The following is a 27,802-nucleotide window of genomic DNA, read 5'->3' on the forward strand; positions in this document are numbered from 1 at the left end:
TACAGGCAATGTGTTGATAGAACTTCGGTAATGTTTTCCTCAAATTTGCTTTGTTGAAATCCTCATCTACAAAAAGTCCAGTGTAGTTCCTTAAAACTTCTTATGGCTGCAATCCCGTCAACGCGATCGATATGACAACAGCCAGTGAAAGTGCAGGGCGCCAAATTCAAACAGAAATCTCATAATTAAAATTCCTCAAACATACATGTATCTTATACCATTTTAAAGATAATCTTGTTGTTAATCCCACCAAAGTGTCCAAATTCAAATAGGCTTTTCAGCGAAAGCACCACAAACTATTGTTAGTTTAGGAGGCAAAGTTGCTTAGGAGGTAGAAGCAGAGCTGCCATGTCTGTCGGTGCCATTTTGGAGCACAGCTCATTCCAGTTCAGAGAATTGAAGCTCTGTGCATATTGTCAGTATAAAGTGCAGTTTGCCAGTACTACAGAGACATTCACTATGGTAGTACCAGTTTCAAGCATAGCTGCTTTTTAGGCATTAGGATGCTTGGAGATGAAACTATGAAAAATCAAGTGTCCTAGCAATGAGAATTTGAGAGCAAAGCTAATGTTTATTTCTTAAATTGTAGCGGTAAAAAACCATTGATTATTCATAATTGTTTGTTTATTTCATAAAGTGTGTGGTATTTTTTATACTGTACATTTTATTATCAGTTTTTGATATGGAACTTTGTATTGTACTGTGAAACTGCTTGAGGTGTTAATTCCATTTGTCAACCAGCCTTTTTAGCTTGTCCTTTAATCCATGATGCCTTTGTTTTATGGTCTTTGATAACATTTGATCTATTTTGTTGAAATTATCACGTTTTCATTTTCTTGTTTTAATTGTGTTCAATTTAATATTGGAACTTTAATTGATTGTATGAATATAGATTCCATTAACTTTATTATTTTTAAGACATTTTTTTTATGTATGAACTAGGTTATAGGCCTGTTGAACTGATCTGGGGTGTAATATGAGGAAAATAGACAAGGTGTTAGAGGCATGTGTACAGATCCTTGACCTTCCGGAGCCGACTGGTCAAGCTTTGTTTTTATTCTGACTTCTCTGTACTGAGCTTCTACTTCTGATCATTAAAGATATTCTGACTTGCAAGTACACACTCGGAAACAGGCCATTATAAATACTGTAAATACAGTAATACTGCTTTGGTTTTAAATATACTTAAGTATCAAAAGTAAATGGAATTGCTAAAATGTACTTAAGAACCGAAAGTAAAAGTATAAATTATTTCAAATTCCTTATATTAAAACAGACGGCCCAATTATTTTATTTTTATTTTTATTGATGATAGCCAGGGCCACACCATATTTACAAACAAAGCATTTGTGTTTAGTGAGTCCGCCAGATCAGAGGCAGTAGGGACATTCTCTTGATAAGTGTGTGAATTGGACAATTTTCTTGTCAAAATGTAACGAGTACTTTTGTGTGTCAGGGATAATAAATGAAGTACATTATTTTCTTTAGGAATGTAGTGAATTACAAGTTGCCAAAAATAAAAAATAGTAAAGTACAGATACCACAACACCTACTTAAGTAGTACTTTAAAGTATTTGTACTTAAGTACTTTACACCACTGCATTTTACACAGTGTTACAGTTGGTTGTTTTCAGGCACTTGCACACACTGTCCCCTTCCCAGATGTCGGATCTGGGTTGCATTACCGAATGACCCCCTTTAAGGTCTTGCCTCACGCAATCACATCAGTAACAGTAGCCTCAATGCACAGAGAGACAGAGGTGAGCGAGAGATGCCGAGACAGGAGCCTCATTCACCCACTGCATTCGGCACAGAGTGGGATTGGATGTGTCGATAACTGTTTCACAGACATAATATCTTAGAAAACACTATCAGCATCCGGGGCCTTTTTCGGAGGTGGACAAATGCCCTGTCGGTCGGCTTTTCTCTTCCGGTGGTGCACTAGGTAATTACCTCGCGGTATTTGGTTGGTGTTAGTGGAGTTTAGGTTAGGTTTCTTGTTAGCTACTCCATCTGAGCTGGCTTTTTTTTCTCTCTATCAGCCTACTCCCAACACATGGAGAACCATATCCGCCCTCCCAGCTACCTGGGCCAGCCCCTTCCCCCTGAGGCCCCGTCAGGACGCTACTCGCCAACCCCCAAGAGCATGCTGGGAGAAGAAGTCACCAGGTAAGGCTAATTCGGTGCCTCCCCATTCTGCGTGTGTGCGCATTCAGGTTTTTTGCTGTCGCTCAGTAGTGTATGATGAAGGGATAAAGAGGGCTGGAAGGGGGTGGAATGTTAGGATAAATGAAGGATGGGATGATCAATGGGGTATGGAAGGTGGATTGATTGATTGATTGATGGAGGGAGGGAGGGAGGTTTGCAGAGGGGGATGGATGGAAGCAATAAGGAGGCAGGTTGGAGGGAAAGGCTTGGAGGAACTGTGCGGCTAAACTCTAACCCTAAACTTAACCAAACCCCTAACCCTAGTCATGACCAATTAGGTAATTCAACATAGGTTTTCTAGTCAGTCATACGTCTTTAGTTTTCCCTGTGGGGGAATGGGTGACAGGGAGTCCCTGAGCGTTTGCTACCCTTTTTTCCCCACCGAAGCCAGTCTGACAGGACAAGGATTTATTGCAAATGTCTACGATGCCAGCCGGCCAAAAGCTGCAATCGCATGCCACATTCCCCCGGCGAGAGTTCTGTCTCCTCCTTATCTCCCCTCACTCTCCCTAGCTCTCTCCCTCCATCGCTCTCACTAGCTCACCATTCCTCTCTCGCTAGCTCTCTTTCTCGCTAACCAAGTTTCCATCCAGTTTTTATGCGAGTAAAGTCATATAAAAAATAATCACGACAGCTGTGATGGAAACAGGAAGGTTCGGTACAATTTTATAAATGCAGACAATTTGTTCGTTCAACGTGGTGGGATCTTTTTGTGTCTGTAAATTAATAATGTGCAAAATAGTGGTGGAAACGCCTTGATGCTCCAAATATTTATATAATATTCATCAAATCGAAGTAAACTTGGAGTAACGCGATGATATGGTGTTTACAGTGGTTGCTCAACTAAAAGTTTTGCAATTATGCTGCGGGACTTAGAGGTAATTTGTGGTTTAGTACATTACCCTGCGTCACTACTTCATTGCTCCAGACCAGCGCAAGGAGGAGTTAGAGCACTGATTATGCTTTTGGATCCCAAGGCGCTACTGTGTCTATAACTGACAATGAATGGGTGACATAAACCAAATAGAAACTGATAATTGTGCACTTAGACTACAATTAGAGTGTGGAAATGTTAGGATTATTTTGCTCTTACTATAGTATTCTAGCCAACTCCCGACCGGTCATGTTGAAACAGCGCCCGAGTGGTGCAGCGGTCTAAGACACTGCATCGGAGTGCAAATTGCTTTGCTACAGATACTGGTTCGATACCCGTGCCGGCCGCGACCGGGAGACACATGAGGCGACGGTGGGATTTTGGTTTCTCTCCCTCTAAAAACAGAAATAAATAATTCTAAATAACAAACTGGCTTTATTTACAAATTAGTAAGAATGTCTCACCCCATGTTCAAGAATGGCATTTTTCTCGTTCACTTTAGGTTATTTGAAAACTAAATTATCTACAAAATATTGTTATTTTTTAAACAAAGCAATTATTATTCTTATTAATTCATTTAGAGTTATATAAAAGCCCCATAGATATTCTCACAGGTCAGATATGCCCTAACAAAAATGCCCCTTAGATATTAATTTAGAATCCTCCAATCCTCTAAATCTAATTGGCTGAGAGTCACGTCATTGAAAAATATATTTTCCGATATACTGTAGGCCTTCTGTAGGCGACATGAGTCTCACTAGTGTTGAGTAATGTGCTCTTAAAAGTGGTGTAGGTATTATTTTTTTTAAAAGCATGTTGAAGTTAGAAGCAATAGGATTTTAAGCAATAGCCTACATGCTGTGGTCAACTATTTCAGCACCGTTTTGCGCTGCTCTGAGACAAGCATGGGGACTGGTCTTGATAAATCAATTAGATTTTTATTTTCACTGAATCTTTGTTTGGGTATTGGTTAGACTACAATTAGGATATGGTAATGTTATGCTCTTAGTACTGTAGCCTACTCCCGACCGTCACGTTGTACAGGGCCATATTTTCCTTTCCATCCTAACGGAGCCCTGAGGGTTTTGTTTTTTTGGAATAGAAACACCATAATAATAATCAAATGAATTAAGCTACATTTCTTAAAATCAATCCCATATACTATGTTCTTACAAAACAAAGGTTTTAAATTCTATAGTACAGCCAATATCGAAGGTTATCAAATGCTTCTCAAAGATACCCTCTAGTGGTCAAACTAGCACTAACTAGAATTAACTTCTTACGCCGCCTGAGACCCCGTTAACGGGATTGATATGACAACAGCCAGTGAAAGTGCAGGGCGCCAAATTCAAACAGAAATCTCATAATTAAAATTCCTCAAACATACAAGTATTTTACACCATTTTAAAGATAAACTTGTTAAGCCCACCACAGTGTCCGATTTCAAAAAGGCTTTACGACGAAAGCATACCATGCGATTGTTAGGTCAGCACCTAGTCACAGAAAAACACAGCCATTTTTCCAGCCAAAGAGAGGAGTCACAAAAAGCAGAAATAGAGATAAAATTAATCACTAACCTTTGATGATCTTCATCAGATGACACTCGTAAGACTTCATGTTACACAATACATGTATGTTTTGTTCGATAAAGTAAATATTTATATCCAAAAATATGGGTTTACATTGGCGCGTTACGTTCAGCACTCTTGACCCAAACTGCTACAGACCTATATCTATCCTACCCTGCCTTTCTAAGGTCTTCAAAAGCCAAGTCAACAAACAGATTACCGACCATTTCAAATCCCACCGCACCTTCTCCGCTATGCAATCTGGTTTCAGAGCTGGTCATGGGTGCACCTCAGCCACGCTCAAGGTCCTAAACGATATCCTAACCGCCATCGATAAGAAACAATACTGTGCAGCCGTATTCATTGACCTGGCCAAGGCTTTCGACTCTGTCAATCACCACATCATCATCGGCAGACTCGATAGCCTTGGTTTCTCAAATGATTGCCTCGCCTGGTTCACCAACTACTTCTCTGATAGAGTTCAGTGTGTCAAATCGGAGGGCCTATGGGGGTGCCACAGGGTTCAATTATTGGACCGACTCTCTTCTCTGTATACATCAATGATGTCGCTCTTGCTGCTGGTGAGTCTCTGATCCACCTCTACGCGGACGACACCATTCTGTATACTTCTGGCCCTTCTTTGGACACTGTGTTAACAACCCTCCAGACGAGCTTCAATGCCATACAACTCTCCTTCCATGACCTCCAATTGCTCTTAAATACAAGTAAAACTAAATGCATGCTCTTCAACCGATCGCTGCCTGCACCTGCCCGCCCGTCCAACATCACTACTCTGGACGGTTCTGACTTAGGATATGTGGACAACTACAAATACCTAGGTGTCTGGTTAGACTGTAAACTCTTCTTCCAGACTCACATCAAACATCTCCAATCCAAAGTTAAATCTAGAATTGGCTTCCTATTTCACAACAAAGCATACTTCACTCATGCTGCCAAACATACCCTTGTAAAACTGACAAAAACTCGACTTCGGCGATGTCATTTACAAAATAGCCTCCAATACCCTACTCAACAAATTGGATGCAGTCTATCACAGTGCCATCCGTTTTTTCACCAAAGCCCCATATACTACCCACCACTGCGACCTGTACGCTCTCGTTGGCTGGCCCTCGCTTCATACTCGTCGCCAAACCCACTGGCTCCAGGTCATCTACAAGTCCCCGCTAGGTAAAGTCCCCCCTTATCTCAGCTCGCTGGTCACCATAGCAGCACCCACCTGTAGCACGCGCTCCAGCAGGTATATCTCTCTGGTCACCCCCAAAACCAATTCTTCCTTTGGCCGCCTCTCCTTCCAGTTCTCTGCTGCCAATGACTGGAACGAACTACAAAAATCTCTGACACTGGAAACACTTATCTCCCTCACTAGCTTTAAGCACGAGCTGTCAGAGCAGCTCACAGATTACTGCACCTGTACATAGCCCATCTACAATTTAGCCCAAACAACTACCTCACCGCCTACTGTATTTATTTATTTATTTTGCTCCTTTGCACCCCATTATTTCTATCTCTACTTTGCACATTCTTCCACTGCAAATCTACCATTCCAGTGTTTTACTTGCTATATTTTATTTACTTCGCCACCATTGTCTTTTTTTTGCCTTTACCTCCCTTATCTTACCTCATTTGCTCACATTGTATATAGACTTATTTTTCTACTTTATTATTGACTGTATGTTTGTTTTACTCCACCTGTAACTCAGGTGTGTTGTTGTATGTGTCGAACTGCTTTGCTTTATCTTGGCCAGGTCGCAATTGTAAATGAGAACTTGTTCTCAACTTGCCTACCTGGTGAAATAAAAATAAATAATAAATAAATAAAATCTATGGACAAGTTCTGGGTGGGCTGAAAATAGGTCTTGCAGGCCTCTCAACCATGCTGGGGTAGAGAGGTTTGATTTTGCAGAGCCTGTCAAACCTTGTGGTGCCTCTCCTCTTGTCATTGTCCTCATCAACTTTTTGGTCACTGATGTGAAGAGCCCGTGAGATAGTTAGAAACCTTGTACAGGACATGACAGTGGAGGGGAAATGCAGTTGATAGAGTTGGGATGTTTTCCAGTAATCCTTGAGGTTTTTAACTTCACCAGCCCCATGTAAATGACCAGTGAAAGGTAGCAGAAAAGGTCTGACATGGAAATGGGCCTCCATGCCTCTTTCTTTCCTGCTTGCGTCTTAGCCCCATACTTGTTTGTATTAGACACCAGGGAATCAACAACTGACGGGGTGAAAAACAGTTGAAAAAGTTGCATGGGGCTGTACTTTGAGGTCATGTCCAGCTGAGGTCCTGGTGGCCTTTTTGGTCTGAATATTGGAGGACGTGGCTCCACATCCTCCTCCAGCACAGTGCCATTGCCCCTCTACATCTCTGGTTCCACACTTCCCTTCCTCCGCTACATTGTTAGTGTCTTCACACCTCTAGATGGCCGGGCAGGGGTAGGTGTGGAGCCAGAGACAGCAGGGGTCCGGCTGGATGAACCAGCTTCAGTGGGGGATGGGCTCCCAGTCGGAGCCGCTCTCACTGTGAAAGAAAACATTTCAAAAAATATTTGTTATGTATGAGCTTTGTATCATACATACATACATACATACACACACACACACACACACACACACACACACACACACACACACACACACACACACACACACACACACACACAGGTTATGGGTCATACACATACATACACTATGTATAGCCAATGTGTACTTTACACATTTCATCACACATTTCATTAGTGATTATATTTCTATAAATTGCAACAACAAAATATATATATATTTTTGCCAAAAAATGTCTAATTAATTATATTTCAAACAAGGGCATTAACACTTACTAGTCCAGAATTATGTCCTCTCCTTGCAGAAACATCTCTTTGGTCTGTGAGTCAAAACTATGCACACTCAAAGATTCATCTTCTAGCAACAAATCTGTCTCACTTTCCCTATCTATTTCTTCTCAAATTTGGTGCAAATCTGTATACTTTGACTTTGACTTCGCTTTTCCTGATTTATTCGCCATGATGTTTTCTATAAAATCGTTGAAAATACTCTTCATAAAATACTGCTGTGCGTAACGCGTGTGCCTGCAACAAGTCTGATCGTCAATGGTGAATGAAGCTCGTTACGCGTGCGTTTACTAACAAGGACTGGTGTTCCAACCCATAACCATCACATACTGGCGTTTACCTCAGCTCATTGGCTATCTACCAAGCTAGATTTCCAGAAGATCATTGGGCAGAAATACCATCCATCAACGAACCTTCGCTAATATTATTGGTGCGCAATGAGGTCATTGCTCATTGTCTTCAAATCAGTTCATTTCGGTCAATACGCCCCGCAAAAAGAACCATCAAGTATGGCTGTGTTACAAACATCCAGAGGATTGCAATGAAACCAACCATGACTAGATAAACGTATGTTTAGTGTGTGTAATTACATCGAATGCTTCGTCAAAAGTTGATAGAGACGGAATTCACGACACAAGCGGTTTACAAAATGTTTCATGTTAGGCTATAAAAATGGATTTTATCAAAGAAACCGGCACTTCATTTGATCACTGGGACCCCCAGGAGGAGAAATAAGAGCAAGATATCAGAATGTAAGTCATAATTTTACCTTCAGATTTGAATGTGTCAAACCTGTCATGGCGGGAAAAAGTTTGTTGTTGTTGATCGCTCTTCTCAAACAAAAGCATGGCATTTTTTTCTGTAATAGCTATTTTAAATCGGACAATGCAGTTTGATTACCAACATTCTAATCTTTTGAAGGATGTAAGACACTTGTATTTCAAGAATGTTTAATGTTACGATGTTGTATTTTTAGTTTGTCGCTCTGAAATTTCCCCGGATGTTGTCAAATCGATCCCGTTAACGGGATCTCAGCCATAAGAAGTTTTTAAACACTAACTAGCTATTATTATTAGCTAGCAGTGGATAACTTAACTAGCTAAGCCTAAATGGTAGAAATCATGCTAATGATACTAGAACTATGTGTAGCTAGAGTTTCTATGTTAAATTTGCATAAATTCCTCTTCTCTCCCACAGATTCACATAATGTCTCATACTCCAGGATGGGAAAATGCTTAACAAGAAAGAAACAGATGAGACCCTATCTTGTATTTGAAATAGTTAATCTGTTGTACATTTCTATTCTGACTTGTAATGTTAATAAATGGAGATAAACCAGGGGTGTCTTTATCTGAATTAGGTAGGCTACTCACTATACCAATAACATGCTACAGATTTGAGTCAATGCAATTAAAATTGTTTTCCCAATGTTTCCTTCTATTCAATTACATGTTGTTCTTACTATGTATTGCATGTTTGAAGACATATGCTGTCATATGTTGGCAACTCATTAAATGGACAGAAAGTTTCCACTTTTAAGTTATATTTTCAGAAGTTATAAATGTTGGTAACTCATTTGTTAATGGTCAGTGTCACTTTAAAATAAGGTATAATTTTAGCAGTTATAAATGTTCATAGGTCTTTCACTTTAAAATATAGTATACCCTTAGTTTTTGTGACAAAACTATCAGTTGAAAATGCAATGGAAACACTGAACTTGAGATTTTTATTAGGTACATAAAAAAAGTAAGTGAAAAAGTACATTTTGTGTGCACTACGTCATCACGCACTGCTTTTTGTCTGCAAAAAGTCAATTTCGTGGAAACACTGCTGGTGGTAAAATGCACATATTTTCTTTATGCGGATTGTAGAGTGCTTGAAAATCTGTCGCCAATTGATTGGAAAATTAGCTACTGTCTCTCCCTTTTCCTCCCTTCTTTTTTCTCAATATAGGGAGGGGTTGTTTGGCATGCATAGCAAAGAGGGCCTCATTATGAGGGGAGCAAAATCAGAGGACATCACTCCAGCCCCTGAAAAAAAAACTGAGTTGTATTCATTAGTGCACACCATAGTAAATTGTATCAAACCGTAATGAAAACATTTATTGGACATGTCAAGTCTATCTTCAGTTTGGTTCCTAATTAATACGACCCTGATCTGACAAGAGCATACAGCATGACCCAAAGTAGATAACCTCTAGTCTTTGGAATGCCAATAATGTTTAACAGATCTGTTGTGTATGGTGTAGTCACGACATAGTCAAGTTTTTGAACCATTTGACAGGTTTTTAGAAATGTTTGCAAATGTGTGTGTATATGTATATATATTTTTTTTTAACATACCTTATTTACATATGTTTTCAGACCCTTTGCTATGAGTCTCAAAATTGAGCTCAAGTGCATCCTGTTTCCATTGATCATACGAGCTAAATCTACCAGACAAGCTAAATCACTTCTACGCTCGCTTCGAGGCAAGCAACACTGAGGCATGCATGAGAGCATCAGCTGTTCCGGACGACTGTGATCACGCTCTCTGTAGCTGACGTGAGTAAGACCTTTAAACAGGTCAACATACACAAGGCTGCGGGGCCAGACGGATTACCAGGACGTGTGCGCCGGGCATGTGCTGACAAACGGGCAGGTGTCTTCACTGACATTTTCAACATGTCCCTGATTAAGTCTGTAATACCAACATGTTTCAAGCAGACCACCATAGTCCCTGTGCCCAAGAACACAAAGGCAACCTGCCCAAATGACTACAGACCCGTAGCACTCATGTCTGTAGCCAGGAAGTGCTTTGAAAGGTTGGTAATGGCTCACATCAACACCATTGTCCCAGAAACCCTAGACCCACTCTAATTTGCATACCGCCCAAACAGATCCACAGATGATGCAATCTCTATTGCACTCCACACTGCATTGCACTCCACACTGCCCTTTCCCACCTGGACAAAAGGAACACTTACGTGAGAATGCTATTCATTGACAACAGCTCAGCGTTCAACACCATAGTACCCTCTAAGCTCATCCCTAAGCTAAGGATCCTGGGACTAAACACCTCCCTCTGCAAATGGATCCTGGACTTCCTGACGGGCCACCCCCAGGTGGTGAGGGTAGGTAGCAACACATCTACCACGCTGATCCTCAACACTGGAGCTCCCCAGGGGTGGGTGCTCAGTCCCCTCCTGTACTCCCTGTTCACCCACGACTGCATGGCAAGGCACGACTCCAACACCATCATTAAGTTTGCAGACGACACAACAGTGGTAGGCCTGATCACCGACAACGACGAGACAGCCTATAGGGAGGAAGTCAGAGACCCAAGAAGACTCGAGGCTGTAATCGCTGCCAAAGGTGCTTCATCAAAGTACTGAGTAAAGGGTCTGAATACTTGTGTAAATGTAATATTTCCGTTTTTTATTTTTCATTATTATAAATGGGTAAAAAAAAAATCCTGTTTTTGCTTTGTTGTTATGGGGTATTGTGCGTAGATTGATGAGGGAAAGAACAATTTATTCCGTTTTAGAACAAGTCTGTAACCTAACAAATTGGAAAAAGTCAAGGGGTCTGAATAATTCCGAAGGCACTGTACTTTTTTGTTGAGTAGTGTATATTCAAGAATCAATTGGTATGTATAACTAATTTATAAGTCAAGAATTGGATGTAGCAACTGCAGATGGCCCCTTTTAACACTAGAACTGCTAAAGCAGTCATTTTGACTGCTCCTGAATAAAAAAGTTGTTACTCTGCCATTTTTAAAGTCATGTTCCCTTCCGTTATAACCAGTTTTAGGAGGGTATGTCATTTTTATAATGGCGTTCTCCCGTAGCTACTCCTTCCCCCGACAGTAGGGCCTTCTCCACTCCTTCCGACAGTTGAAAGTGCAGTGCCCAGCTGATGATCACCCCAATAATTGCATCAAAAATTAAACTAAACAATACCACAAATTTCACACACACAACATATTAAATAAATTATGTAAATTATGATGCAGAGAATGGGTGAGTTGATGAGCGAGTGGAAGCGAACAATCCATAATTGTGTAATTACCAATTGTGAATGAAGAACAGGGCGGGCCATTCTATTGTCTTGATCTGTTCTAATTATAATATCAAAGTGGAATGTATCCAAAAATCAGTCTCATTATTCTACTCTGGCCTACTTGGAGTAGGCTACACAGTGAACGCATGCTTAATTGTACATGCTGGCTTTCAATGTCTGGGAAAAGATCCACATCGGGCAGCAGGTGAGCAACTGCCAGAGAATGTGGTGATGAGGCTTGAGGCAAGGGGAGAAATGTGACCATGGACAATTGGCCGGCACCATGAACAAAGTGAGACGGGAGCTCCCTCTGCGCAAAAATAAGGCACCTGCACAGCGGTGCTGAAAAATGACAAGACAAAGGGGACTCAATAAAGAGAGAACCGGAGACTGTTATGCACTACAACTAAACAAAGGTCTGTCAGTGTGTCAAGCAAGTGAAAGTTACAAAGATTTGTGTCAACTGTTAGGACAAGGGATAACCGCTAAATTAAATCCAACTGATGCCGTTGTGTGAAGACGCACTGGCACGAGCTCGATTGCTGTCATATCGACACTTTATCGCGTTTGTGCATTATTGCGTTTGTGCAGATTTTCACTTTATCAAGGCTACTTGCCGCTTATGTTTAGGCTAGTGATGTTTTCATATTTGACAAGACGTCTTGCTGACTGTGGGTGTTGGTAGTTGGGGTATTTGTTTTATTTTGTCATAAAAATAAGCTATTACCGTCTTCCAGCACTGAAGTTCTGTTTCATAGTTGTAACAGGCATTCCACAAACAAAATTGATTGAACAGATGATTTTGTTTGTTTTTGTTGTTACGTATAGCCTACAGTAACCTAAACGAATGAAATGTTAGAATGTTGCAGTCAGAATGACTTGAGGCCAAGTGGTTCTAGTGGTAAAAAATCAATGGGTAATATATAATAGTGATTGAAACAAGATTTAAGCATTTAAGAGATGAAGAACCATCCAGATTGTGCCTAAGTAATACATAGTAAAATGTCATCTCTCCAGCCTTGTATCCGCACATCACGAGAATTAACATGGCCATTTTCCCCCTAGTGGTTGTATATTAAAATGACATGTATTGGTTCAATAGTTCAAAATATTGATGTTATAGCGCAGTTATAATGACCCTTGCCCTTTTAGCTACAAAACAATATTTTCAGTGTCAAACAAATAGAAACTCGACAGCGTGGGAACTTTATTAATGTTTTATTCTGGAGACAAGGTGGGCCTTTGGTGTGTTTGTCGGGCAATGGCATGCTCCTTTGGGAGAGTTCTCTGGTCTACTCCTCAGAGAAAAACTTGTAGTAAAAGCTCATTGCAAAAATACCAATACAGTACCAATAATTGTTGGAATGCTTCCAATGAAATTGCCAGATTTACAGTATGTAGTGTGAGAGGGGTGAATCAAGCACTGTAGTAGCAATAGCAGTGTTGTGTGTATTGTTTTGTAATATGTTAATATGATGTTGTTACTACTGTGACTGTTACTACACAGGTATAAGAGCATACTTAATATAAAATGTTACCTTTTGATGTTTTTGTTTTTTAATCTATGGATTTTACTACGAGGATTCACAACCACCACCATATTCCTTTGGAGAAATAATCTGACTGAGGACTTTGTCCATTATTCTTTGTCGTGTCTTCCCAGAGAGCCCAGGAAGGTGGTGCTCCACAGAGGGGCGACGGGCCTGGGCTTCAACATAGTGGGTGGAGAGGACGGAGAGGGCATCTTCATCTCCTTCATCCTGGCAGGGGGACCTGCAGATCTGTGTGGCGAGCTGAGGAAAGGAGACCGCCTCGTCTCTGTAAGGATAACCTGCCATAGACGCACAAGTGCACACTCATGCTGGCACTCGAGCACACACACACACACCGCCATACACTGTCTCTGTAAGAACATCTTCAAACACACTATTGCACTTACACACATGGGCACAGACATGCTACACTAACACACACAAAATGGAATGTGCAAATACAATCTTCAATCCATTCGCACAGATATTTCCATCATCGCCAGTCGTGTGTAAGTCACTGTACCCAGCTGGCCAAGCTCGTCGCAATGTCGTCATTACAACCAATTTCGCCTACTGGGGATAGTCAAAATGAGCTCCAGTCTTACCTGTTTGAACAGTTTTTTTAGTACCACTTGTGTCCCATTGTGTTTTTAATGCTCTGTGTTACACCCTATTCATGTTGTCTGCTGTATACAGTGCCTTCAGAAAGTATTCATAACCCTTGACTTTTTCCACATTTTGTTTGTTACAGCCTTTATATCAAATGTTTTAGTTTTTTTTAAGTGTAAAAAATGTCTTAACACAATTTGAAAAATGTTCACTTTTTCATAGTTGGGTATTGTGTGTAGATGTGTGAGAAAAAAAAATATTTCATACATTTTGAATTCAGGCTGCAATAAAACAATGTGGAATAAGTCAAGGGGTATGAATACTTTCTGAAGGCACTGATATTTTTCTTTTTAAGTTTAACTTTTTTCTCCATTTGTCTGCTTTGCTACACTTGATCAGGTCGATATTGTAAAATATAATGTGTTCTCGAATACTTGCCTGGTTGACTAAAGTCTTGTGAGAGTGAGGTTGCTTGATTAGCATGAACATGAACCTGATGACTTGTCTCCTTTCTGCTTTTCCCGCTTGCAGGTGAACGGGGTGGACCTCCGCAGCGCCACTCACGAGCAGGCGGCGGCGGCACTGAAAAACGCTGGGCAGACTGTCACCATCGTGGCCCACTACAGACCAGAGGGTGAGTCATTATGTGATGTCATCAGCGGGGGGCATCACTGTCATGTTTTTCTTCGTATTTATACTTATGTATGCGGTTCTGAAGGTGTGAGTGTCACTGCTAGACTAGAGTCCGGGCCTCAAAGTAAGTTAACTCCTTTATTGCTCCCACTGAACACAACACTGGGGCATATTCAGGTAGTTCACACAGCTAGAGATGCAGCGTAATAAAGCAGACATGATTGTTTTACCATGTGGAGAAGCGCTCTCTGATTTCACTTGACTGACTGGGCATATTACTGCAGTGTGGCTAACTGCATCAGGAGTTGGACTACTATTGGATCAAACATCTGCTTTGATATACTAGTATGGTGCTCTTGTGTAATTGAATTACCACAGTAGATATCTGCTTATAGCAAGCTTCACGACATTCGATGAGAATTTGATGAGAACAATTATAATCTAATGTCAGCAAGCTTGCTTTAAGCTGACATTTCCATATATGTATATCTACTGAGCCTTATTGCAAGCTTGAATGCCATATGTAATGTTTTACCAATGGCTGCTAAAACTACGTACGGCAAGTAATCACCTTGTGTTCTGTGGAGATGCTAAATAGTCTACTGTAAGCCCATTGTTATCTGCACTTACAGTACCAGTCCAAAAGTTTGGACACATGTACTCATTCAAGGGTTTTTCTTTATTTTGACTACTATGAAATAACACATATGGAATCATGTAGTAACCAAAAAAGTGTTAAACAAAACTTTTGACTGGTACTGTACATGGGTTACATCATGCGCTGTTACTCTGCAGATGTGTTTGTGATGACACTGAATGAGAACTCATTAATTAAAACTGGATCGATAGAAATGCTATTGATGCAAATATTTCAGAGGACATGGTTGGAACATGACTCAGGGTTGAGAGAGGGAGAGATGGGGAATAGAAAGATAGAAGGATAGATGGGAAATAAAAAATTATATTTGAGAGGACAGGGGCTACTAAGAGGGGTTGAATTATTGAGTGGGGGTTTTCAGAGAAAGAGCTAACTCTGCAAATATTAACTCTGCTGGTTAATTTGAAAAGTCATAGTCAATCGATCAATAATATAATAATACTTTTAGCAAAAATGTACAATATGTAGAAAAACTATGAGAATAGAAAGGTTCAGAACTTTTGTGAAACATCACAGCACAGTTGAAAATATATGGCAATTAAAAATAAAAAATGGATGGTGTTAACTTCTTTGGGCTGCAAGCCCGAAGCCGGGCACAATATGACAACAGCCACTTCAAGTGCAGGGCGCGAAATTCAAAATATATTTTTTAGAAATATTTAACTTTCACACATTAACAAGTCCAATACAGCATATGAAAGATAAACATCTTGTGAATCCAGCCAACATGTCCGATTTTTAAAATGTTTTACAGCGAAAACACCACATATATTTATGTTAGCTCACCACCAAATACAAAAAAGGACAGACATTTTTCACAGCACAGGTAGCATGCACAAAGCCAACCTAACTAACCAAGAACCAACCAAACTAACCTTCATCAGATGACAGTCTTATAACATGTTATACAATAAATCTATGTTTTGTTCAAAAAATGTGCATATTTGAGGTATAAATCAGTTTTACATTGCAGCTACCATCACAGCTACCGTCACAAATAGGACCGAAGCAGCCAGAGTAATTACAGACACCAACGTCAAATACCTAAATACTCATCATAAAACATTTCTGAAAAATCGATGGTGTATAGCAAATTAAAGACAAACATCTTGTGAATCCAGCCAATATTTCCGATTTTTTAAGTGTTTTACAGCGAAAACACAATATAGCATTATATTAGCTTACTACAATAGCCTACCACACTACCGCATTCATTCATCAAGGCACGTTAGCGATAGCAATAGGCACGTTAGCGATAGCGAATAAACCAGCAAAAGATATATAATTTTTGACTAACCTTGATAAGCTTCATCAGATGACAGTCCTATAACATCAGGTTATACATACACTTATGTTTTGTTCGAAAATTTGCATATTTAGAGCTGAAATCAGTGGTTATACATTGTGCTAACGTAGCATCTTTTTCCCAGAATGTGCGGATATTTTTATGGCACTCAACTATTCTGACCAAATAACTATACATAAACGTTACAAAAAAATACATGTTGTATAGGAAATGATAGATACACTAGTTCTTAATGCAATCGCCGTGTTAGAATTCTAAAAATAACTTCATTACGACATCCAGCTTAGGTATAGCGAGAGAGTACCCAAAATCTGGGCGCAAACGACTATTTCACATGTTCGACAGATATATGAAATAGCATCATAAAATGGGTCCTACTTTTGATGATCTTTCATCAGAATGTTGTACAAGGGGTCCTTTGTCGGGAACAATCGTTGTTTGGATTTAGAATGTCCTCTTCTCCAGTCAATTAGCACGGAAAGCTAGCAAAGTGGCGCTAAGCTCTCCTTCCTGAACAAAGGCACACAACGCAACACGCCTAACGTCCCGAAAAAATTTCAATAATCTAATAAAACTACATTGAAAAAACATACTTTACGATGATATTGTCACATGTATCAAATAAAATCAAAGCCAGAGATATTAGTCGTCTATAACGACAGCTGTACAGAAGGCTGTACAGATATATATATATATATATATATATATATATATATATATATATATATATATATATATATATATACACACACACAGATGGACAGTATATACGCTACCGTTCAAAAGTTGAGTCAAAAACAAGAAATGTCCTTGTTTTTTAAAGAATAGCACATTTTTTTGTCATTAAATAACATCAAATTGATCAGAAATACAGTGTAAACATTGTTAATGTTGTAAATGACTATTGTAGCTGGAAACGGCTGATTTTTAATGGAATATCTACGTAGGCGTACAGAGGCCGATTATCAGCAACTATCACTCCTGTGTTCCAATGGCACGTTGTGTTAGCTAAGTGATAAACTTGGATTAGCTAACAAAATGTGCCATTGGAACACAGGAGTGATGGTAGTGTATATATGTATATATATAAATATATATATATATATATATATATATATATATATACACATACATATATATATATATATATATATATACACATACATATATTCATACATATATATATGTATATATACAAAGAAATATATGGGTGATTTGGAAATGATGCAGACAATTCTATTGATGGAAGCTACAATCTATCTGCAATATTAAAGCTGATCTCCTCCCCACCCCGCTGTTCTACTGTATCTCTTGGCTCGAGCTGGTTTAGTCAAGGCTCTGCTTCACACACTGCTAGGACCATGGACTACACCAACTATCAGGAGTAGAATTAGTTAGCAATCGGAGTCATAGCCTTGTCCCCCCCTCCGGCCTCACTTGGAATGTTCCAGGGAGCATTCTGTAAGTACTAAATAACATCAAGGAGGAACAGAGAAAAGATACAAACGAGTTATGTTATTATTGACATAGTGTTAAGAAGTCATACTGTGCTTTAGTAGTTAGCAGTGCAGTTTATGCGCGAAAGAGTCTGGGTTTGAGTTTTTTATTTATTTTTATTTATTGTTGCAGTGTTTTATGAATGAATTAGCTTTTGGATTGATTCTATTGATTTTGTTTTGGTGTAATCTCAATCTGAAAATAAATGCTATAAATGAGGCATTTCTTGTTGGGGGTTTTGGAGAAGGTACAGGGTTTATTGCATTACAGGGAGTCTCTTCCACCTTATATTTGTCTCTTTCTAGACCTGGGTTCAAATACTATTTGAAATCATGTCAAATACTTAAGCTGGGCCTGATTGAGCTTGCATGGCGCAATGGAACCAGTTGAATAGTCGCAAAACGGCAAACCCCGCCCACATGGCACTCCAGACAGGCTAAAGCAAATGCTAAACGTTTTGAAAGATTTCAAATAGTATTTGAACCCAGGTCTGTCTTTTCTTATCCATATTATAATGGTGCATTATTACATTACAAACCAATCTCCTTCATGATAAGTGAGTCCATTATACGGTTGGAAAGTGGGTAATGTCACGTTACAAATGGTCAAATGTAACAGTTGCTTACTAACGGAACTGCTTTCCAACTGTGAACCTGCTTATCTTTGTCAAATATAATGACTTTCTAATTAATCTCCCACCAGACAGACCTAGGTTCATACACTATTTGAAATCATTTTAATTTTTTGACCGTTTGCCTTAGCCTGCCTGGAGTGCCAGGTGGGCAGGGTTTGCACTTGTCAATTGGTTCCATTGCAACAGGCAAGCTCAATCAAACACAGCTGGTGTATTTGTATTGATTTAGAATAGTATCTGAACCCTGGTCTGTTTCCAACCATGAGCGCATTCAGTGGAGTGCAACGTCACAATGTGTTAGAAATACACTGTGTAGAACATACTTGTTTTTCTGTTATGTAGAATAGGGAACCATGTCAGCGCTTTGCATGGTATTTGTAACTGCAACATCAGGCCTTCTTGAATGTCTTTATCCTGATGGGACTTGTTATGACATCACGTGAATCCCATATCATATTTCCACGGGAGGTTTTGTGGTCACTTTTTCCACTTGCAGTGAAACGGGATCCGCAGTTTAAGATGACATTCCATTGCTGAGCACAACGGTCCACTCAAGCTAAATGGGGGAGATTTCACCCTGCCATTCCCTCAATGTCATTTAAGAACTAGTATGCACTTCAATGCATTCCCCTTTTATTGTATATTTTCATGTTTACTTAAAAAAATAAAACAATGAATAGCTCAGCTGATCTACAGTATTTTGTCTACCTTCATTGTTTAAGATATTTTGCTTTCTCGGGCCATGATTGCCAAAACTAATGTTAATACATACAGTAGATGCGGAAAAGGTCATTGATTCAACTGACTTGAGGGTTTATTTTAAGTCTAGGTGTAAGGAAATGCTGATGAATGCAATAAACATTGTAAGATGTGATCGATATGTCTCAACTTGAAGTTCAAAGTAAATGTGTTATGGAGATTATGAGATGGACCTTGCCCCTGACACAATTTTTTATGTATTGTTAGTTTCGCTCTTGTTTTTTCTAAACGGAATGTATACGTCAGGTAAGCGCTCCCTTTATCACCTACCTGCACATGTACAGTGGGATCTGAAATTATTGACACCCTTGATAAAGATGACCAAAAATGACTGTTAAAAAATAAAAATCGAATATTGAGCTATATTGTATGCTCACAAAAAATGGGAAATTATATTATTTTTTACTTATACAATTGCACAGAGAAGTAAGTCATACTTTTTCTCTCAAAAGGGTAGTGGTCAAAATTATTGACACCCCTGTGTTCAATACCTTTTAATACCTCACCTCGCGAGGATAACGGCACTGGGCCTTTTTCTAAAATGTTTTATGAAAACATTGGGAGTGATCTTAGACCATTCCTCCTCCATACAGAATTTTTCCAGATCCTTGATATCATTTGTCTATGCTTATGGACTGCCCTCTTCAATTCAAGCTATAGATTTTAAATGGTGTTAAAGTCCGGAGACTGAGATGGCCATTGCAAAATGTTGATTTTGTGGTCAATTAACAATTTCTTTGTGGATTTTGATGTGTGCTTGGGGTTATTGTTTTGTTGGAAGATCCACTTTTGGACAAGTCTCAGCCTCCTGGCACAGGCAAACAGATTATTGCCTAAAATGTCCTTTTACTGGGTAAAGTCCAGGACCAGTGGAAGCAAAATAGCCCCATAACATTAACATTAAAGACCCACCACCATATTTTACACTAGGTGTGGGGTTCATTCAAAGCAAAACCCACCACTGGTGTGCATCACCAAATACCTTTGTCATCCAACAAATGTAAACACCTGGGGCGTCATTTATCAATATTGCGTAAAAACTATTCTAACGTACTACTTACTAACGGAATTTAGAATGGTCGTACGCATAGAAAAAGTGTGATTTATCAAACAATCCTACGAGCGTCATATGCACACCGGTAGGAGATAACATTGATAAATACCAATTGTTCATGTGCTAGTGCATGACTTTGATGTTTGCATTTCAAAACTACTCTAATTAACCATATGGTCAAAATCATCGCTTTAAAGCCGTGTGGAAAATACAACACCGTACCCCACGAAACCAAAAAAAGCGAAGGAAAAAACTTTCAGAGACTGGAAGAGGTGCTAGTGTCAGAGATTGAGTACAGCCAAAAGGTTTTATTTGGCTTGCTCAGTTGTGGCTTGACCAGCAAAAATAAAAACATTGCTATGAAGAGAGGAGCAGTAGGACAATTTAAGTTGCTTTAGCAATGGAAAATATACTTCAAATGTGTAGGCAACACTCACCAACAAGCCATCCATCCTCAACAGCTTTCAAAACCTTTCAACAGCTTTTCAAAATCTTTCAAAACCTATAGGCTAACATTGCTGTTCTGTAGAATGAAAGAGTTGTGCGTTCCACTTTGCCACCATACCACCACATTCAGCAGGGTCTATTGCGCATCACATAACCTATCACCTGCACATAAATAGTGGAAGCCTTTTTCTGTTCACATAGTTGAAATCATTTTGGGATGGTAATTTTTTGCGATGTGGGTGCTGTCTATTGTTCTGTTCTTATTTGGGAACCCAAAGAAACCCCTATTGACTTCAACCTGTTGTTGTAAATTGTATGTAACTGGTCGCTTTGCTAATGATTACATTGACTCATCGAGAGCTGTGCCATGCCAATCGGCAAACTCCCGCTGAAAAGTGCCCGTTGCCAAAAACCAGAGGGTGGAGAGTATTTGGATGTGCTCCGGAATGGCATGTGTTTACCTTTTTAAAGTAGGTTCTCTGCGAAATGGATTGCGTTCCAAATCTTCGAACAGAGCAGGATCAGATCAATCAATTTTCCATTATCTCAGTTTTTATAGTATTTCAACCATGGTTTCACCCTCATACGTACATCTAATTTAACAAATTACTGTACTTTATATGGATTATTATCGTAACAAATGCACTGGAGGTCAAATTATGGGGTCATGGCTGTGAGTGAATTTACGCACACTCTCAAGCAAACATTCTTATTGATGAATCTCACACTTTGCGTGGAAATGAGCCCACATATAAATCAAATCACATTTTATTTGTCACGTGCCGAATACAACAGGTGTAGTAGACCTTACAGTGAAATGCTTACTTACAAGCCCTTAACCAACAATGCTTTAATAAGTTAAGATTTTTTTTTTTAAATAAGTGTTAAGTAAAAAATTGATGAATAGAAAATAAAAGCAACAAATAATTAAACAGATGCAGTAAAATAACAAGCAAGGCTATATACAGGGGGTACCGGTAGAGTCATTGTGCGGAGGCACCGGTTAGTTGAGGTAATATGTACATGTAGGTCGCGTTAACGTGACTATGCATAGATAATAAACAGAGAGTAGCAGCTGCGTAAAAGAGGGGGTTTGGGTAGCCCTTTGATTAGCTGTTCAGGAGTCTTATGGCTTGGGGGTAGAAGCTGTTAAGAAGCCTTTTGGACCTTGACTTGGCGCTCTGGTACGCTTGCCGTGCGGTAGCAGAGAGAACAGTCTATGACTAGGGTGGCTGGAGTCTTTGACAATTTTTAGGGCCTTCCTCTGACACTGCCTGATATAGAAGTCCTGGATGGCAGGAAGCTTGGCCCCAGTGATGTACTGGGCCGTACGCACTACCCTCTGTAGTGCCTTGCGGTCGTAGGCCGAGCACTTGCCACACTAGGCAGTTATGCAACCAGTTAGGATGCTCTCGATTGTGCAGCTGTATAACCTTTTGAGGATCTGAGGACCCATGCCAAATTTGCGCCTATTGATAAATGACGCCCTTGGAGTTTGCTAAACGGCATTGGCACTTCGATTGGAACCGGTAGTCCCTTGTAGCTCAGTTGGTAGAGCATGGTGCTTGCAACGCCAGGGTTGTGGGTTCGATTCCCATGGGGGATCAGTATGAAAATGTATGCACTCACTACTGTAAGTTGTACTGGAGAAGAGCGTCTGCTAAATGACTGAAATGTAAACCGGTGCTAGGCTTAGATGACATGAAAATAGAGCTCTTTGGCCACACACACCAGTTGTGGGTTTTGCGTTTAAGAAAGATGCATATACAGAAAAGAACCACGTACCTACTGTAAAATATGGTGGTGGATCATTGTTATAGGGCTATTTTGCTTCTACTGGTCCTGGGGCGCTTGTTAACGTCAACGGCATCATGAACTTTACCCAGTACCAAGACATTTTAGCCAAAACCTGGTTTCTCTGCCAGGAGGCTGGAACTTGGCCACACAGAAATTGTTAATTGACAACAAAATCAACATTTTGCCAGTAGCGATGCTTGGATAAAATCACCAGGGAAGCCAAGCGAGGGAAAAAAAGCCATATTACAACCTATGTGAAACCGTGATAATATTCTAAAATTGATGACATAGTTTTTTCCCCTCATCAATCTACACACAATACCCCATAATGACAATGCAAAAACAGGTTTTTAGAAATTGTTGCTAATTTATTACAACAACAAAAACAGATCACATTTACATAAGTATTCAGACCCTTCACTCAGTACTTTGTTGAAGCACCTTTGGAAGCAATTACAGCATTGAGTCTTCTTGGGTAAGACGCTACAAGCTTGGCACACCTGTTTTTGGGGAGTTTCTCCCATTCTTCTCTGCAGATCCTCTCAAGCTCTGTCAGGTTGGATGGGGAGCGTTGCTGCACAGCTATTTTCAGGTCTCTCCAGAGATGTTCGATCGGGTTCAAGTCCAGGCTCTGGCTGGGCCACTCAAGGACATTCAGAGACATTCAGAGACTTGTCCCTAAACCACTCCTGTATTGTCCTGACTTGACTGTCATTGTCCTTTTTGGAAGATGAACCTTCGCCCCAGTCGGAGGTCCTGAGTGCTATGGAGCAGGTTTTCAAGGATCTCTCTGTACTTTAATCTGTTAATCTTTGTCTCGATCCTGACTAGTCTCCCTGTCCCCGCTGAAAAACATCCCCACAGCATTATGCTGTCACCACCATGCTTCACCGTAGGGATGGTGCAGGTTTCCTACAGACATGACTCTTGGCATTCAGGTCAAAGATTTCAATCTTGGTTTCATCAGAACAGAGAATCTTTTGGCAAACTCCAAGCGGGCTGTCATGTGCATTTTACTGAGTGTCTTCTGTCTGGCCACTCTACCATAAAAACCTGAAAGGTGGAGTGCTGCAGAGATGGTTGTCCTTCTGGAAGGTTCTCCCATCTCCACAAAGGAACTCTGGAGCTCTGTCAGAGGGACCATCGGGATCTTGGTCACCTCCTTGACCAAGGCCCTTCTCCCCCGATTGCTCAGTTTGGCCGGGCGGCCAGCTCTAAGAAGAGTCTTGGTGGTTCTTCTTCCATTTAACAATGATGGAGGCCACTGTTTTTTGGAGACCTTCAATGCTGCATAAATGTTTTGGTACCTTTCCCCAGATCTCGGCACAATCTTGTCTAGGAGCTTTACAGACAATTCCTTTGACCTCATGGCTTGGTTTTTGCTCTGACATGCACTCTCAACTGTGGGACCTTATATAGACAGGTGTGTCCAATCAATTGAATTTAACCCCAGGTGGACTCCAATCAAGTTGAAGAAACATCTCAAGGATGATCAATGGGAACAGGATGCACCTGAGCTCAATTTTTCATCTCATAGCAAAGGGTCTGAATACTTATGTAAGTATGCTATTTCATAATTGTTTTACAAAAATGTTTTTTTTTAAATGGTTATTTCTTTGTCATTATGGGGTATTGTGTGTAGATTATATATTTTTTAATACATTTTAGAATAAGCCTGTAACGTAGCAAAATGTGGCAAAAATCGGAACTCTACAGACAATTCCTTCGACCTCATGGCATGGTTTTTGCTCTGAAATGCACTGTCAATTGTGGGACCTTTGATATCAAAGTTAGATATTCAGCGCTACGGGTGGCAACAATGTCATACTCTTTTTGACTATCAGATAGTGGGCTACACATACTGAGACAGAGGGGCGCTGTTTCGTTCGCTCAGATGCTTTCTCTGTTTAGATGCATTCAGCTTCTTGCGAATTGAAGGATATTTATTTTCTTGGTCAATTTTTGGGGGAAGCCTGGCTTCCCTTGGCATCCATAAATGCACGACACCTCAATTTGCAATGGCCATTTTAGTCTCCGGACATGAAGATCATTAAAAACCTGTGGTTTGAATTGAAGAGGGCAGTACATAAGCGTAGACAAAGGATATCAAGAATCTGTAAAAAATTAATTAATGGTGTAAGATCACTCCCAATGTGTTCCCCAATCTCATAAAACATTTTAGAAAAAAGCTCAGTGCCGTTATCCTCACCAAGTGAAGTATTGAATGGTATTAAAAACCGGGGTGTCAATAATTTGAACCCTTACCTTATTTGAGAAAATAAATATTACTTGTTAAAATAAATATTTTTCTCTGGGGAATTGTATTAATATAAAATAATATAATTTCCCTGTTTTTATATATTTATTTTATATAGTCATTTTTTCTCATCTTTATCAAGGGTGTCAATTTTGGACCCCATATTATAGGGTGTGTCCCAATAATATCTTCTTTCTTAAGTTTACTCTCGTTCACTACTTCCCACAAATGCATTGGATTGGTAGAGGAATGGGCTTGGGGGAGTTTCTACTATATTTCTTACACCAGTCATTTACTTTCAAATCAGTGAAGGGAACAAGTGAACACTTTGGGGGGAAAGAGAGATTATTGGGACGAGGCCTTTTTGTTTCTTTTAGTACATTTTTTATACATTTTTAGATTTTTCTTCTTAATGAATTAAGCCAATATTGTGTCTATTTTGCTTATGTTTTCCTTTCAGAGTACAGTCGATTTGAAGCCAAGATCCACGACCTGCGAGAACAGATGATGAACAGCAGCATCAGCTCGGGGTCGGGCTCGCTGCGGACCAGCCAGAAGAGGTCACTCTACGTTAGGTAAGACCGAAAGAGGTTCTCCAAAAATGTAAATGACCATTAGCTTTAACATCTGTAGGTCTAAGCCCTTAGATCGCAATATCTACTAAGCTAACATATGGAATTGTTTTAAAATGGTCGTAAAATGTAACATTTAGCAACTTGATTTGGAATTTTAGGACCCTTCTCGGTATACAAAAAATATATAACAAAATATTTTTATGAAACATTGAATTTGGCTTTACTTTCCAACAAGTCAGTTCGTAAAATTCATGGCCTGCTAGAGCTGCCCCAGTCAACTGTAAGTGCTGTTATCTTGAAGTGGAAACATCTAGGAGCAACAATGGCCCACCGTTGAAGTGGTAGGCCACACAAGCTCACAAAACGCGACCGCCGAGTCCTGAAGCACTTAGCGCCTTAAATCTTCTGTCCTCGGTTGCAACACTCACTACCGAGTTCCAAACTGCTTCTGGAAGCAATGTCAGCACAACAACTGTTCGTCGGGAGCTTCATGAAAGCCTAAGATCACCATGCACAATGCCAAGGGTCGGCTGGAGTGGTGTAAAGCTCACTGCCATTGGACTCTTAGCAGCAAAGGGTTAACCAACTCTATATTAATGCCCAGGATTTTGGAATGAGATGTTCGAAGAGCAGGTGTCCACAATGTAGTGTATAAGAAAACTTAGGGAAAAATATTTAGACCCATGTTTGGTCACATTATTTTGGGCACATTTTGCCCCCTTTGCACTTTTTGCAATTTCTACAGCCTGGTACTGGGTTACATTGACGACTCCCTTGAAGCTGGTGTGCGTCTTAGAGCTAAACAACCAGCACCTTTGTGTTTGTGAGAGTCTCCGCTTTCGATATTGGTGACATATTGGTTTGTAGCTTACACGGTTCGGATTTTACAGACAATCTCGTGGTGATTTTCTTGTCCAGATCCTCTCATGTGTAGAAAAAATCTGCTATCACAAGCCCCATGTTATGGAGTTGGCACAAACTTTATATCGGCGGAAATAAGGGTTTGAGCTGCAACAGTAATTCTCTAGCATAAACACACAGAGAGCTATTCAATATTCAAAATGATGTCACCGTGTGATGCACAGGTGCATGCGTCAGTCAACTCTAGGTGGGTGGAGATGACTCCAAAACAAACTAAAAGACATCACCACCTCTAAATAGATTGAAGGTCTACAGCTTAAACTTGCACTCAGGGCTATAAATTCAAATGTTTCATTGGTAGCACTGGTGCTCCTAACTTGAAAAAATTAGGAGAGGCCTCACGAGTGGCACAGCTGTCTAAGAGTTGTGGTGTCACTACAGCTTGGGGTTCGGTCCCAGGCTGTGTCACAACCGGCCGTGACCGAGAGTCCCATATGACGGCACACAATTAGCCCAGCGTCGTCTAGGTTAGGGGAGGGTTTGGCCGGGGGGGCTTTACTTGGTTCATTGCGGTCTAGCGACTCCTTGTGGCAGGCCGGGTGTCCGCAGGCTGACTATGGTCGTCAGTTGAACGGCATTTCCTCCGACACATTGGTGCAGCTGGCTTCCGGGTTAACTTCTTATGGCTGCAGGGGCAGTATTGAGTAGATTGGATGAAAGGTGCACAGAGGTGCCCAGAATAAACGGCCTGCTCCTCAGTCATAGTTGCTAATATATGCATATTATTATTAGTATTGGATAGAAAACACTCTGAAGTTTCTAAAACTGTTTGAATGATGTCTGTGAGTATAACAGAACTCATATGGCAGGTGAAAACCTGAGAAAAATCCAACCAGGAAGTGGGAAATCTAAGGTTTGTAGTTTTTCAACTCTTGGCCTATCGAATACACAGTGTCTATGGAGTCATATTGCACGTCCTAAGGCTTCCACTAGATGTCAACAGTCTTTAGAACCTTGTTTGATGCTTCTACTGTGAAGTGGGGGCGAATGAGAGGGGATTGAGTAAGGTCTCTCCCCGAGTGCCATGAGCTAAGAATGCGCTTTCACGTGATAGTTAGCTTGCGTTCCATTGAATTTCTGAAGACAAAGGAATTCTCCGGTTGGAACCGGAAGATTGAAGATTTATGTTAAAAACATCCTAAAGATTGATTCTGTACTTCGTTTGACATGTTTCTACGGACTGTAACGGAACTTTTTGACTTTTCGTCTGCTCCTAGTGATAGCCCGTCATGCATTTGGAATACTGGGCTAAACACGCGAACAAAAAGGAGGTATTTGGACATAAATGATGAACTTTATCGAACAAATCAAACATTTATTGTGGAACTGGGATTTCTGGGAGTGCATTCTGATGAAGATCATCAAAGGTAAGTGAATATTTATAATGCTATTTCTGACTTCTGTTGACTCCAACATGGCGGATATCTGTTTGGGTTGTGTTGGTCTCTGAGCGCCGTACTCAGATTATTGCATGGTTTTCTTTTTCCGTAAAGTTGTTTTGAAATCTGACACAGCGGTTGCATTAACCTCCGAAAATCGAAGTTTGTCAGATGTTTAGAAGTTTGCCAA

General features: G+C 40.2%; 1 protein-coding gene across 12 annotated transcripts in view; it reads left to right on the forward strand.

Moving 5' to 3' along the window:
* The window catches only part of LOC120055693 (disks large homolog 1-like), a 234,941-nt gene that overhangs the window by 173,574 nt on the left and 33,565 nt on the right, over positions 1-27,802 (forward strand). For all 12 annotated transcript variants that reach the window (XM_039003593.1, XM_039003595.1, XM_039003592.1 and 9 more), the window contains 4 exons: positions 2,043-2,169; positions 13,218-13,374; positions 14,227-14,329; positions 25,198-25,312. In XM_039003593.1, coding sequence (XP_038859521.1) covers positions 2,043-2,169; positions 13,218-13,374; positions 14,227-14,329; positions 25,198-25,312 — 502 coding nt within the window. The remainder of the gene's footprint in view (positions 1-2,042; positions 2,170-13,217; positions 13,375-14,226; positions 14,330-25,197; positions 25,313-27,802) is intronic.

Source organism: Salvelinus namaycush, chromosome 11 (genome assembly GCF_016432855.1).
Source record: "Salvelinus namaycush isolate Seneca chromosome 11, SaNama_1.0, whole genome shotgun sequence".
Lineage (NCBI taxonomy): Eukaryota > Metazoa > Chordata > Actinopteri > Salmoniformes > Salmonidae > Salvelinus > Salvelinus namaycush.